General features: G+C 48.9%; 1 protein-coding gene across 4 annotated transcripts in view; it reads right to left on the bottom strand.

Moving 5' to 3' along the window:
* Nucleotides 1-15,442, bottom strand: part of LOC139226454 (RIMS-binding protein 2-like) — a 267,359-nt gene that overhangs the window by 59,184 nt on the left and 192,733 nt on the right. For 3 of the 4 annotated variants that reach the window (XM_070857232.1, XM_070857233.1, XM_070857235.1), the window contains 5 exons: nt 13,394-14,266; nt 9,215-9,366; nt 7,839-8,312; nt 6,607-7,032; nt 4,472-4,645 (listed from right to left, as the gene is read on the bottom strand). In XM_070857232.1, coding sequence (XP_070713333.1) covers nt 4,472-4,645; nt 6,607-7,032; nt 7,839-8,312; nt 9,215-9,366; nt 13,394-14,266 — 2,099 coding nt within the window. The remainder of the gene's footprint in view (nt 1-4,471; nt 4,646-6,606; nt 7,033-7,838; nt 8,313-9,214; nt 9,367-13,393; nt 14,267-15,442) is intronic. The other variant, XM_070857234.1, reaches the window with a different exon arrangement.

Here is a 15,442-nt window from a genome sequence, read left to right as displayed (position 1 = left end):
TTTTATTTTTTTTGCCGGCCGACTTCCATGTCAGCCGGACTATTGTGTCCCTTGGTTCAGCCAGGCCACCAACAGGCAGCCTGGCACCCACTCTTGGGTGCCAGGCCACTGACCCGGCCGAAACCCTCTCTGGTGGCCCAGTGGTCGAATCTCAATAATTGCCGATTCTCTCCCCTTTAAAGGAGGGGAGATACGTAGTGACGCAGACATCGGCGGAGAATCCGTCCCGCCTCCACTTCCGCCCATCACCAGCACTTACCGGCGCACTTCCACCCCCATTATGATGGACTTCCTGGCTGCTTAAAAAAACCCAAGTGCTGAATTTCGCAAAAGAGGCGACCTTATCCGAGACGGCAGTAAAAACACTTTGAAAGCAATAGGTACGCCAGGTTTCCGGCGGGGCTGAATTTCGGCCCCATAGGCTCCAGTCAGTGACTATTGCATCAAATGTGCATTTATAAAGAGAATCAATCCAATTCATATTACACAAGTGGTGTATGGACCCAATAGTGTACTACTTCTCCCTCTGCCATCGCTGGCCTTCAGGGTCTGTTAACATTTTGCTACTTCATGCCAACAATGTTTCTAGACATGCAAGGAATCAAGAAAGACCAACTCCCACTGCCAAAATGAAATGACTTCCTGGGAAAAGGTGGTCTCATGATGACCATTTTGTAGAGCTAGGAGCTCAGTACTGGTTGGTTACAGCTGCTATCTTGCTTCCTTAGAGTTATTTTTTAAGAAGTAACGACTTGTACTAAGTCTTCCTTCTGTGCATGCGTCTCCTGACGTTGCCTCCACTGTGCAGCCGAACGCACCCGTCGAGCCTCCCACATCGCCGAGCGGGCCCCAAGCCTCCCACATCGCCGGGGAGCGCGGGCGGCAGGCGGGGAGATGAGAAGTGGTGAGAGAGAACTTGGCGGGAAGGCAGAGAGAGAGAGGGAGCTTGGGGGAGGGGGGAGAGTGAGAGCTTGTGGGGGGGGACGGAGAGAGAGAGCTTGGGGGGGGGGAGGGAGAGAGAACTTTGGGGGGGGCGCAAAGAGAGCTTGGGGGGGTGAAGAGAGCTGGGGGCGGGGCGAAGGGAGCACTTGGGGGGGGGAAAGAGAGCGCTGGGGGGGGGGGAAAGAGAGCACTGGGTGGGGGAAGAGAGCACTGGGGGGGGAAGAGAGCACTGGGGGGGGGGAAGTGAGCACTGGGAGGGGGAAGAGAGCACTGGGAGGGGGAAGAGAGCACTGGGGGGGGGGGAAGAGAGCACTGGGGGGGGAAGAGAGCACTGGGGGGGGAAGAGAGCACTGGGGGGGGAAGAGAGCACTGGGGGGGGGGGGGAGAGAGAGCTTGGGGGGGGGGAGAGAGCTTGGGGGGGGGGAGAGAGAGCTTGGGGGGGGGAGAGAGAGCTTGGGGGGGGAGAGAGAGCTTGGGGGGGGGGGAGAGAGAGCTTGGGGGGGGGGGGAGAGAGCTTGAGGGGGGGGGGGGAGAGAGAGCTTGGGGGGGGGAGAGAGTTGGGGGGGGAGAGAGTTGGGGGGGAGAGAGTTGGGGGGGGAGAGAGTTGGGGGGGGGGAGAGAGAGCTTGGGGGGGGAGAGAGAGCTTGGGGGGGAGAGAGAGAGCTTGGGGGGGGAGGGATCTTGGGGGTGGGGGGGGAGGGATCTTGGGGGTGGGCGGGGAGGGGAGAGCTTGGGGCAGGGGGGGAGAGAGAGAGAACCTGGGGGGAGCGTGGGGGGAAGAGTGCTTGGGGTGGCGGGGAAGAGAGCTTGGTGTGGGGACGGGGAGAGAGAGAAAGAGCCTGGGGGTGCAGGGGTAGAGGGAGACACAGGTTAGGGGTGGGGGTAATTGGAGTGGAGAGAGGGAACTCAGAGAAGATGGATTACATTCTTCCTACCCCCTATTCACTTCATACCCAATAAACATGTTAACAATCTGCACACAATGCCTCATCTATGGGGGGTGGTAAGGTCTTGCGCTTGGGTAAGGGTCTTCAGCTGGAATGGGATGCACTTATGCTAGGGTAATGGACTTCGCTTGGAACTTGGTGGGTTTTGGGGCGATCTATCCTCTGTGGCTTCTGAAGTCAAAATGGATCGAATTACAAATTGGAAATTCACTCAGAACTTGGGCTGGGTGGTTCCAGTTACACATTCCAGAGGAACTTCAGGGTGTGGCTTATCCTCCAAGGGGACCAATGAGCATTTGGTCTGGAGAGCCAATCAGAGAAACGGCTGCATTTTAGTTCGTACAAATAGATGCATCCTATTTTTTATTGACCAGTCACAAAATTGAAATTTACAATTTACTATTGGGTTTTCTCAAGCTGGAGTATCATAACATGTGTATGCATCTGGAATAATGCACCATTTCACATTCAACCTGTTCTCAAATTGGTCTCCTTATGGAACTGCTCCTGCCTCCCTGCATATTTGCTGCACTAATGGAACTGATGGGGAGCTGTAACATGCCGACCATATGGTTAAGGCTGGGGTCGAATTCCTGCTCCACCATCAATCCAGGTTAGAACAAGTTTCTTCCTTCCCCTTCCTTTCCTGAAGGTGCTGATTCATGTTGGGGTATGGCAACTCTCCAGTACACAAGCCATTCTTCACCTGTGAACCGGCAGAGTGTTGATGGGCTACTTGATCAATTAAAAGCATCACAGGAAAGCCTCATCCGATGTTGATACTTCCCAGCAGGAGTCCTTAGAATGAGGCTGAGGTTCCCTTCCCTGTCTCAAGGACTCTATCGACTGGCCTGACTCAACACAGACTAGGGAATGGAACTTGGAACTTTCTTGTGCAACTCCGTAGCACATAAGGTAAGAATTTAGCAATTGAGGCAGTATGCTAAATCATTTTATATATTTATTAAACTGTCTTTTTGGAGAGCCCAATGACCCACTGAGTTGGAACATCTGACACATCTGTTTACGGTGTCACCCTACAAGGACCTCAGTCAGATTGTTGGTTTTAAACACTCGATATTTGTGATTCTATCAACAACACACAAAAGTTCTTGAAATGTATAAGAAAAAGCAGCCGCCTATTATGTGGGGACAGGCAGCCGCTTCTCAAATGATTGGCATACACGCCCTGTCCCTGGTATATTCTCTGCTCTCCCTTTATATACTTTATTCATGTTGTTAATATACAATCATACTCCCTCTTGAACAAACATTATCTTTAACTGCTTGTTCAGTTTTCTCACTGCTGCCCACCCACTGGTATAAATCACCTTGTACACAGGATGGGGTACCCAGCTTTTCCCCAGAGTATGCAAGATAGGGTTTACTGCTCACCCTGCCCCCCCACTCCCCCCTTCAACAAGTGCACGATATCTACACTTGTGATGGAGGCACAGACAGCCAAAAATATGGATCCCAAACACTTGTCCTGAGGAGGCAGCCCTGCAGCAGTGAAGTTAAAACAGTGTCGTTCTCAGAGCTTGGACGTTCTTTTGAAACCAGGTAACCTTGCTAAGGCTGTGTTTGGTGTGTTGCCTGGCATCAGCAACTGAACATTTTCCCCACACTTCAAACGCCCAGCCTGCAGCTTACAAACCTACAAGTTCAGTCTGTGGGATCAGCAAATGCCAGTTTCGCTTCGGCTCAGGCTACAAACCTGGAACAGACTGCGCTTCCAATCCGCTAGCGACAGGAAGAAGCTTTTCACTTCCCTGCTCTGGGAAGCATTACAATTATCACCAGAGCTGTGGGGCAGGCGCTGTGCGCGGAGGGGCAGGGGCTGTGCAGGGAGGGGCAGGGGCTGTGCGGGGAGGGGCAGGGGCTGTGCGGGGAGGGGCAGGCGCTGTGCGGGGAGGGGCAGGGGCTGTGCGGGGAGCGGCAGGCGCTGTGCGGGGAGCGGCAGGCGCTGTGCGGGGAGCGGCAGGGGCTGTGCGGGGAGGGACAGGCGCTGTGCGGGGAGGGGCAGGGGCTGTGCGGGGAGGGGCAGGGGCTGTGCGGGGAGGGGCAGGGGCTGTGCGGGGAGGGGCAGGGACTGTGCGGGGAGGGGCAGGCGCTGTGCGGGGAGGGGCCGGCTCTATGCGGGGCAGTAAATATTATGGCAATTTTGAAAATGTAGTAACTAAAAAACATCCTTCTATGTGTGGCCATGAGATTTAAAAAACATTTTTTAAGAGTGTTGAGTGAGGGCCACCATTGCCTTTTACTTAGGTCAGGCAAGGATGAGTCTACCCTGTTGCAGATGCCTCACAAAAATGTATTGATAAAATAAAATTGATTCTATTCATTTTGATCCAAGTCCCAGTTACTGAAGGTGGATTGTTTCTCGTGTGCACTGGGACTGACCCACCTCTGCCCTTCGGAGAGAAGTCAGGAAGTGGAAGATAGAGAAACACTCGTAACAATGTGTTAATCAGAAAGAAAACAAATTACAAACCTCAGTCTGAGATCTCTTTGCTCAGGTCTTCTCTTAGTAGCTGTAAACTCAGAATGGACATATCCAGATAGATGCTTGAGATCATTACCTTTAGTGAGCTCTCCCTGGTCAAATCGCAGTCTTGTTGCTGTCCTTCTTCATTCGTCTGTGTGTCTGATCCCAGCTCTTCTTCATCCTCCTCCATGATGTCTGAGAGGTCTGAGCCTCGACTGCTCTCTAGGGGGTAATCCTCGTTCTCATGATTCTTGGCTTTATCCATCTGCTGGAGGTGAAAAGAAAAAAAGAAAAAGCCAGTGCACAAAATGTGGCAAGTAGCAAAGCATTTGGTGCAGAGTGAGTGAGTGTGCTGTGCGTTCAGCAAGGAGGTAGGAAATTCAGTGAGAAGCAGTGTGCCTGGTGCTCAGCTCCAGGCAACCGCAACTTAACACTTACTACATTCAGCTCCCTTTCACCACAACGTCGCAACTCAGTGACAGAAAAGGGGAAATTCTGTGGCATGATTTCAGACATCCAGACCTAAATTTTCCTTCTGTTGCCAAATTTGTGATGGGATTGTCCCAACACCTGCCAATGTGAAACTGCTGTTAACTTGCCTTACTTTTCTACCAGAACCCTTATTAGTCATGCAGGGTAGTTTGGAGGCTAGAAAGTCACCATTCATTGGCTTAACACTGTGGCCAGTTCAAGAGCAACATCACACCTCAGCAGGATGGGAGAAGGAGCAGCAGCATTTGGGGTTGTCAACAGCTGGATGGGCCCCCAGATTTTCCATTGTGCCCATGGAGGCTTTGCATGTAGAAGTGAGAGCTAGCTGGGGCCATCTGTTAGGCACTGAGGACAGGAGGCCCCATAGGAGAGTGGTGCAGGCTGTCTGTGTGCAGGTGACAGAGTGCAACCTCCACCACCCTAAGAACTGCCAACAATGAAAAAAAATGGATGGTCAAGGTAAGCCAAAGCTCTGATGCTAATAGATAGCCTCTACCACTCACACAGCTTCAACCACCTCTTTTCTTGTTATTATCTCTGAGCACCCAAGTATCAGGGAACGAGCAACCTTTCCACACACCCATGGCACTTTCTTTACTCAAAACCTCTCTGAACTCACTTTGACTGCCAAAAGTCTTCTGCTATGCTTAAAGTGAAACTTATTTTAAAGGGGTCAAGGCACCTTCACCTCATATTTTTGCCATGCACAACCTCATATAGGGAAAGGGTCCATGACACTAACAGACCTGTCACATTATCTTCTCTCTTAATCCAAAGGAAAAAAGAGCACACAACCAGCACCAGAAAAGGACAATTAGGAGAAGATCACCACACTGAAAATCCTGAGTTCACAGAAAGAAGAGTTAGATTTAATAGGCAGATGGACTAGGGAACCTTTAGAAGAAGCTGAGGTTGAAGGACAGCTGGCAAAAGATTAATACAGGCTTCACAGTAAGTTTCTCCGGAAAAGTAATTGACTTCAGTACGATTTTTATTGTGTTTGAGAGCGAAGACTGCAAGAGGCCTGAATTTGAATTGCTTTAACAATACCACTCAATCTGTTTCATAATAATCTGTGACAATCCTCACCGCCTGCATCCCGCTCGCACCGCCTGCAGCCTGTCCGCACCGCCTGCAGCCCGTCCTCACCGCCTGCAGCCCGCCCTCACCGCCTGCAGCCCGTCCTCACCGCCTGCAGCCCGCCCTCACCGCCTGCAGCCCGTCCTCACCGCCTGCAGCCCGTCCTCACCGCCTGCAGCCCGTCCGCACCGCCTGCAGCCCGTCCGCACCGCCTGCAGCCCGTCCTCACCGCCTGCAGCCCGTCCTCACCGCCTGCAGCCCGTCCTCACCGCCTGTCACCCGCCCTCCCTGCAGCCCGCCCTCCCTCGCCGTGAGAGCAAGTGACAAGCGGCGAGGGTGGGCAGAGCCTGATTTCACCTGAGTTTCAGCAGTTCTTTGTCCAAGCCTATTAGAAACTAGAATGACACTGTCACAAACTAACCTAGGAACTTTACCAACATTATTGACGTTTTCATCCCATCACTCCAAGTCTCAGAGGCGAAAGGAAATGTGGAACGTGAACGTCATGCTCAGATTCCTTCCCCTGCCCGCTTCCGGTCACCTTTACCCATCCCCAGTAGACATTTACTTCTATCCAACTGGGATTTTCACCTTCTTAACAGTAATTCTATGCTTGAAGAAACCACCAGAGGATCATGAATTTCACTCTTTACAAACCTGATGAGTCTCTGCAGATGCGAGCTGGCACTGCTCAATCATCTGCTCCTCCCCTGGAATATGTGCTTTTTCTTGATTTAATTCTGAATCCGTCAGAAATTCCTCGATAGACGGCACCCTAATATTACTCATGGAAACATCATCTTCTGACTCTTGTGGAAAGCTGCTGGCTGATGCTTCAATAGTTCTGGTGGTCTCCATTTTCAGGTCCTTTGGATCACTTTCCAGAATGTTCACATCAGAATCTTCTTTAGTGTACGTATCACAGACATCAGGGTCTTCCTTCTGCTCAGAGTCCATGAGAAAATCCTCAAGTGAGCAAATTGCTCTCTTCATTTGAGCATTTTTCAAATCTTCTATGTCTTCTTTTGGATGTTCCTCAACTTTGTCCTCCTCACAACAATTGAACAAACCTGTAGCACCATCCTGCAAAATGATCAATCGATTAGGTTTGCTTTCGCTGACACCTACTTCTGGGGCTTATTAGATGTTCCAAATAGTCACAGAACTACATGAAATACCAGAGTTTCACAGGTGGTTGCGAGGATCTCAGTGTCTTTGAGGTTACCCATAGAAACCAGACCAAGACACCAATGGAAAGCAAATGGAGAGAAAATAGCTTTAATATTAATCACTGAGGATATAACCCCACTAACCCAGTTATTGAAAAAAATGAGAGACTTGCATATTATATAGCCCCATTTCACGACCTCAGGATGTCCAAAAGTGCTTTACAGCCAATTAAGTACTTTGGAAATGTAGTCACCTGTTGAAATGTAGGAAACCAATCCTCCTCCCAAACCACTTACTGAAGTCAGCCTCTCCTCAAGCCAGTTACCAAAACCAGCATGCCTCCGAAAACTGGTACTGAAATCAGCCAATCTCTGAACCAGGTGAACCACCCTGCTCCTGGAAGCCAAAAACAGCTTCACTGCCAGATCAGACAGCCTCTCCCCAAACCAGACATTGGAAACCAGCAAACCTGAAATAAGCTTGCCTCCCCAGACCAGTCAGGCCAAAATCATCCTTGCCCCCAAATTAGGCAACTGAAACTAACTTCTCTGTTAATATTTCTTTTCCGTATAATGGAACATTGATAATATTTTGGTGTGTTCCACTGACACAGTGCAATAAAAGTCCACCTAATGTATAAGCTGTTTCAGGGAGGTTTATTACTGTAGCTGATTTTTGGTGTGGTATACTGAAAATAGCTGAGTTCAAGCACCACCTACCTTCAAATTTTCTTTCATTTTGGTAACTTCTCTTTGAACAGGTGCAGGCTCTTCAAAAGTGACACTCTTTGAATTTGGCGTTGCATCAACCACCTGAATCGGAATCTTAAAAGCAGACGGAGAGCTTCCCTGCTCATTTCCGTTATAGTTTGTGGCACTCTCACAGTTGAGAACCTTGTTAGAGGTCATCCCAGGCAGAGCCTCAGATTCATCCTTAAAATTCAGGTTGGGTAAATCTTTACTGACAGGAAGACTGTTGTCAGGATGAACACATGTTTCGGGGGCAGTCTGTAATGGCATAGAGTGCAGAGCAAATGTAAACAGTGTTTGAGGAATTTTGATGGGGCTGGAGTCTGCCGATTCACCGTAAGGAGACATGGTGCGCACAGTGAGTTCCTTAGAAATCTGGAGAAGCTGAATCTGGCTGGGTCTGACTAGCACACTACCAGCTGTGGGAGATGTCACTTCAATAACCTGAGAAGAAATCAGAGGAGGTCATATAGTCCTGAGAAACTCAGGTTAAGTTACATCAAATCTCTCCTACTGTTCATTTAATTAAAGCCACTGAGTTATGTTGCAAATTTTTAATGAGACATTATTTGAAGTGGCAAGCACAGTTTGCAGAGTGTATGCACGCTTGCTATCACACAACATCACAACATTTACGTTCTGTTCATAAATGCAACATTCAATTAACTGCATTAAAGGTAGAATTGGCATAGACTATACACAGATCTGAAGAGTAATGTTCAATACTGGGGAGGATTGCTTCAAATTATAGTGATACAAATGGAGGCCATCCATAGACACAACCATAGATAAGCAGTTGGGAGCAGAAGGGGGCAATTGTGAAATTTGGAGCAGAGGCAGAAACGGGCATAATCCATGCCAAAAACATTTGTGAATGGGTGTGCATTATTCTTATTCGCCAAATAGTTGGTTCCTATGGGGAAAACTGCAATGGCCCACAGATTGGCTATAGTTGAACAACTTTTGATTGTATCATTTGTTCTCAGCCATTTAACTAGTAACAAAGAAAATTCCACTCCACAACCCAGCTGCAAGATGCTGTTTGTAACTGAGCTCACATACTTACTTAAATTGTGTCATCCCCAGCACTGAATTTGCTGGTTCTCAGCCACTGTGCACCATGCCATACCGTGCAGGAGAGGAGCTGTATTCCCAGGGTAGGAACCCTCTGTCCCCTCTGCCCACAAATGGTGACTTCCATTGTATGATATGTAGTGGCACTGAGAATTGTGGAACTTAGAGCATGGTAGGCAGAAGCAGGATAGCATGAAGGTAGAGTTAACAGAGGTACTCATACACAAAGACAAAGTAAGAATTACTTACAGGAAATGCAAATGAAGTTTTACCTTCTGCCCATCAGCAAAAACAGCGTATCCAGTGACTCGCACGCCATTCGAGGTCCCCGCAGCATCTATAGTCACTGGCAGCCAACTGATCAGCACCATCCCAGGGGTGGGGCTTGCTTCTATCTGAACATCCAGTGGAGCATCAGGAGGGCCTGCATCAGCAAGCAAAGTCAGTCAGACTGGGACCTGCACCAGTCAGCACATTCAGTTAGACCTAAACCACTGGCACTGGCACACTGGAACCTACACCAATTTGCATAATAAGACCTGCAGCTGCATCACGCAGCAGTCACACTGGGACCAGAACCAATCAGCAGAGACACACCCTGCACCAAATCAGCAGAGGCACACTGGAAAATGTACCAATCAATGCAGCCACACCCTATAACAAATTGTCCACAGATATACTGGAACCTGCACCAATCTACCACAAACACACCATATACTAATTAATACAGACATACCGTACACCATTCATCACAGACACACAATACAATAATCAGATTTAACTTGTTTTTCTCTTGTTAAGGTGGTGCCATCTTCACACAGTCTTTTGTAATATGGACAGGAGAGTGTGAGTACAAGTGAGTGAGTGAAGGTGCTCGAGTGAGTGTGAGCCAGAGTGATGGCGAGTGAGAGAACTGGATGAATGAGTATGGTCGAGGGCATGTGAATGAGTGTGGACCAGGGTACATGTGTTACTGTGGGCATGCATGAATGTGTGTTGTTGAGGATGAGTGAGCAAGAGACGGCATATGAGTAAGGGAGGGACGGCAAGGGCAAGTGTAGACATGATGATGTGTGAGTGTAAGTGAGTCAGTGAGTGTTGGCGAGGGAAAATTAGATACTGTGGGCAAGGAAATATGAGCAAGGGTGGGGGAGCCAGCAAGTGTGAACAAGGGAAGGGGGAGAGGCAGCGAGGGTGGGAAACGGGCGGTGAGTAGGCGGCGAAGGTGGGGGGCAGGCGGCGAGGGTGGGGAACAGGCGGTGAAGGCGGGGGGTAGGCGGCGAGGTTGGGGGGCAGGCAGCGAGGGTGGGGAACAGGCGGTGGGCAGGCGGAGAGGGCGAGGACAGGGGGCAGGCGGCGAGGGCGGTGGGCAGGCGGCGAGGGCGAGGACGGGGGGCAGGTGGCGAGGTTGGGGGCAGGCGGCGAGGGCGGGGGACAGGCGGTGAGGGCGAGGGCGGGGGACAGGCGGTGAGGGCGAGGGCGGGGGACAGGCGGCGAGGGCGGGGGCAGGGGACAGGCAGCGAGGGCGGAGTCAAGCGGCGAGGGCAAGGGACAGGTGGCAAGGGCGAGGGACAGGCGGCGAGGGAGAGAGCGGGGGACATGCGGCGAGGGTGGGGGACAGGTGGTGAGGGTGGGGGACAGGTGGAGAGGGCGGGGGACAGGAGGAGAGGGCGGGGGACAGGAGGAGAGGGTGGGGGACAGGCAGCGAGGGTGGGGGACAGGCAGCGAGGCGGAGTCAGGCGGCGAGGGCAGGGGACAGGCAGTGAGGGCGAGGGACAGGCGGTGAGGGTGGAGGAGAGGGCGAGGGTGGGGGACAGCAGGAGAGGGCAAGGGTGGGGGACAGGTGGCGAGGCATTCTCTCCCCATAGCCCACAATGAGAGCAGCCTCTATTTTATCACTACCACTATGATACACTGTTCCTCTGAATTTGTGTCTCAAACTCCAAATATGCTCTATTATGAAGCGTTTCTTCAAATCCTGCACACTCTTTATTCACTGCTAAAATGCATCATTTTTATTGGCTTTGAAAATGCAGTATTCAGCCAATCAGATCAATAAATGTTAAATTAACACAGATGGCAGCTGAGGGATACTTCTCTAAACTCTAGCCAGAAACTAACGACCTTACTGAAATGTATGGCTGTATGCAATATTGTGCCATTGACAGCATTTTCATGTGTGGACAATCTGATCTTCACACAGTTGACAGCAGCAGAGACAAGAATTCCTTGTGGGTTTTACATTCTTTTGACAGAATAACCACCCTGTGACCCCCAGGTAACAGGACAAGTAGATAAGGTGGGTAAGAAGGCATAAAGGATACTTTCCTTGATTATCTGAGGCATAGAATATAAGAGCAGGGAAGTTATGCTGGAACTGTATAAAGCACTAGTTAGGCCACAGCAAGCGTGCAGTTCTGATCACTACATTACAGGAAAGATGTGATTGCATTAGAGAGGGTGCAGAGGACATTTACGAGGATGCTTGATAAATCTTCTAGAGTTTTTTTAGGTTGTAACTGGTAGAGTGGACAAGGGAGAACCAGTGGATGTGGTGTATTTGGACTTTCAAAAGGCTTTTGACAAGGTCCCACACAAGAGATTGGTGTGCAAAATTAAAGCACATGGTATTGGGGGTAATGTACTGACGTGGATAGAGAACTGGTTGGCAGACAGGAAGCAGAGAGTCGGGATAAACGGGTCCTTTTCAGAATGGCAGACGGTGACTAGTGGGGTGCTGCAGGGCTCAGTACTGGGACCCCAGCTATTTACAATATACATTAATGATTTGGATGAGGGAATTGAGTGTAATATCTCCAAGTTTGCAGATGACACTAAGCTGGGTGGCGGTGTGAGCTGTGAGGAGGACGCTAAAAGGCTGCAGGGTGACTTGGACAGGTTAGGTGAGTGGGCAAACGCGTGACAGATGCAGTATAATGTGGATAAATGTGAAGTTATCCACTTTGGTGGCAAAAACACAAAGGCAGAATATTATCTGAATGGCGGCAGATTAGGAAAAGGGGAGGTGCAACGAGACCTGGGTGCCATGGTACATCAGTCATTGAAAGTTGGCATGCAGGTACAGCAGGCGGTGAAGAAGGCAAATGGTATGTTGGCCTTCATAGCTAGGGGATTTGAGTATAGGAGCAGGGAGGTCTTACTGCAGTTGTACAGGGTCTTAGTGAGGCCTCACCTGGAATATTGTGTTCAGTTTTGGTCTCCTAATCTGAGGAAGGATGTTCTTGCTATTGAGGGAGTGCAGCGAAGGTTCACCAGACTGATTCCCGGGATGGCAGGGCTGACATATGAGGAGAGACTGGATCGACTGGGCCTGTATTCACTGGAGTTTAGAAGGATGAGAGCGGATCTCATAGAAACATATAAAATTCCAATGGGACTGGACAGATTAGATGCAGAAAGAATGTTCCCAATGTTGGGGAAGTCCAGAACCAGGGGACATAGTCTCAGGATAAGGGGTAAGTCATTTAGGATTGAGATGAGAAACTTCTTCACTCAGAGAGTTGTTAACCTGTGGAATTCCCTACCACAGAGAGTTGTTGATGTCAGTTCATTGGATATATTCAAGAGGGATTTAGATATGACCCTTACGGCTAAAGGGATCAAGAGGCATGGAGAGAAAGCAGGAAAGGGATACTGAGGTGAATGATCAGCCATGATCTTATTGAATGGTGGTGCAGGCTCGAAGGGCCGAATGGCGTACTCCTGCACCTATTTTCTATGTTTCTATGTATGTTACCAGGAGTGGAGAATTTTAGCTGTGAAGAAAGATTGAATAGACTAGAGTTGTTTTTTTTGGAGCAGAGGCGGCAGAGAGGGGTCTTAATTAAGCTGTATAAAATTATGAGGGGCCTAGTGGACAGGAATGACCTATTTCCCTTAGCAGAGATGTCAATAACTAGGGGACATAGATTTAAAGTAATTGGTACAAGGATTAGAGGGCAATTGAGGAGAACTTTTTTCACCCAGAGGATGGTGAGGGTCTGGAACTCACTGCCTGAAAGGGTGGTAGAGGCAGAAACTCTCATTGCATTTAAAAAGTACACATGAAGTGCTGTAACCTACAAGGATACGGACAAAAAACTGGAAAGTGGGATTAGGTTGGATAGCTCTTTTTTGGCCGGCACTAAGGCGATGAACTGAATGGCCTCCTTTTGTGCTGTAAATTTCTTATGATTCCAAGACTCTGGTTAACTGTGCACCCACTACCTCCACTGGTGTCAGACCCTTCAGTCATCTCAACTCTAGAATTCTCCTCCCAATCCCACCCACCTCGCTACCTCTCTCCTCAAAACCTACCTCTTCAATCTCCAAACTTCTGCTTGTATTCAACCTCCCCCTCATCGCCCCAACCATTGTGTTTGACTTCCCCATACCTGATGTAGCAAAATATGTTTTTCAGCACTAAAGCCACAAATTGTTATGTTACTGACCTCCTGCCAAGGTTGAGAACTGAGTATATACGCATTTTAGTTGCCGTCGGTCCAGGGGCAGTTCCCATGGTATCTGGTGTGGTCTGGCCTCCACTTTCACCTTATACTTCATATTAGGCCTCAGGTTCACCAGGGAGTAGGTGTAGCTCCCAGCCTTCACCATCTCGTACTCTTCCTCATTGAGGAAAATCACATGGCTGTAATTACTGTTGCTTGGCAACCAAGAAATGTCCGCTGAGGTTGCGGTAATAGACTGAACTTTCAACTGCATTGGTGCGACGCAGACATCTTTCCCCACAAGCATACTGCTACATATTTCATCTGAGTTTCCTTTGTCTGTCACACTCTGCACATAGATACGGTAAGCTTTAGCATTAAGGTCTAGTCTCTCTATTACAGCTTTGGTCTGTGCACCATACTTGACATTCATCCGCAGCTCCTTATCCACATAGATATTATAGCTGAATATTGTACCCCAGCCACCTGGCACCAGAGGGGACTCCCAGCTCACAATGATGCTTTTGGCAAGCTGTTTGATCAAGTTCAGTTTCCTGGGGTAAGGCACCACATCCTCATCATATTCGCCCACCTCTTCTACATCAAGATCAAGGCCATTGCTCACAAGGCTTTCTGGCTTTACCGGTGAGCCGTGCAGACTGAGCTCTTCATGGGGGTTGGAGACTTCTGGCTTCTCAGTGCTATTCTTCCGCAGTGGAAGACTTTGCTCACTACTACTGTGGAAACTGATCTCCTGGAATGAACTGTGGGACAGCTCATTGATCTCCGGGGGATGGAACGTCAACATGTCCTCATCAGATACACGCTCAATGAAGTTAGAAGGAACCAATCCTCTTCTCCCATCCATCAGCTCTCCTGAAAATAAATTCAGGGCCTATTTTAGTGCAAACTATTAAAACACCGACAGCAAAATACAAGGAAATCACAAATAACTTACTGAGAAATTACCTGTTGATGAGAGTTTGCGAAGATTCTTAAGGATTGCAGGGACCTTAGTAATAAAGTTCCATCATCCTACTGTGCTGAACCTTTAATTACTAAAGGCAACATAAAATCTTCAGACACTCTATGTGCTGGAGATCCAACACGCTGCACTGTACATCTCCTCATTAACTTGAGTTTCTGTACTGGAGATCCAGCACATGGCTGTGATCCTAACTGCATTACACTTGCTCTTAAAGCATTTATGTCTGCACCATGTACATACACACGCAATGACTGCATGCACTCCATACTCAGCTAAAGTTGGAGCATGTGTTTGATACATGTGGAAAGTGTGACTACACTGGATTGAACGGTACTTTCATCAACACTGCATAAAAAGGCAGGGCCTAGTCCCTGGGTATGAATACCGAATCTTTATTCCTGGATTAAAACTACAATGTTTTGTAATCAAAAAATCTTATTTTTAGTTAGCCGTGTGTCTCACATATGTGGAAACTCATCAGCCTATTTAAGAGGCTGAAAATAAGAAAAAAAAGATATTGCATTTATATACTGCCTTTCACAAGCTCATGACATTCCAAAGTGTTTTACAGTTAATGAAGTACTTTTGAAGTGCAGCCACTGTTGTAATGCAGAGAAACACGACAGCCAACTTGCGCACAGCAATTTACTAGATAATCTATTTATTTAATGATGTTGGTTGAGGGTTTCTTGAGAGAACTTCCCTGCTCTTCCTCGAATAGTGCCTTGGGATTTTTCACATCCACCTGAGGGGGCAGATGGGGCCTCGATTTAACGTTTCATCCAAAAGACGTCACCTCCAACAGTGCAGCACTCCCTCAGTACAGCAATGAAGTATCAGCCTAAATTATGCGCACAAGTATCTGGAGCGGGACTTGAACCACAACGTTCTGACTCAGAGGCAAAAGTGCTGCCAGTGAGCGAAAGCTGACATTTCAGAGGTACTCAGGATTTCCAGGTAGGGCTTCATTTCGACTGATGTGGAGTGCACACACTCTCCCCATAGGGATACATCTGAAAGATTGCAAGGCAGATTGGCAGAGCCAAGGCTTAGGGACCCTGTGC

Source organism: Pristiophorus japonicus, chromosome 16 (assembly GCF_044704955.1).
Source record: "Pristiophorus japonicus isolate sPriJap1 chromosome 16, sPriJap1.hap1, whole genome shotgun sequence".
NCBI classification, from domain to species: Eukaryota; Metazoa; Chordata; class Chondrichthyes; family Pristiophoridae; genus Pristiophorus; species Pristiophorus japonicus.
Note: the sequence above shows the minus strand (reverse complement) of the source record. Positions and strands in the feature narration are given on the sequence as shown.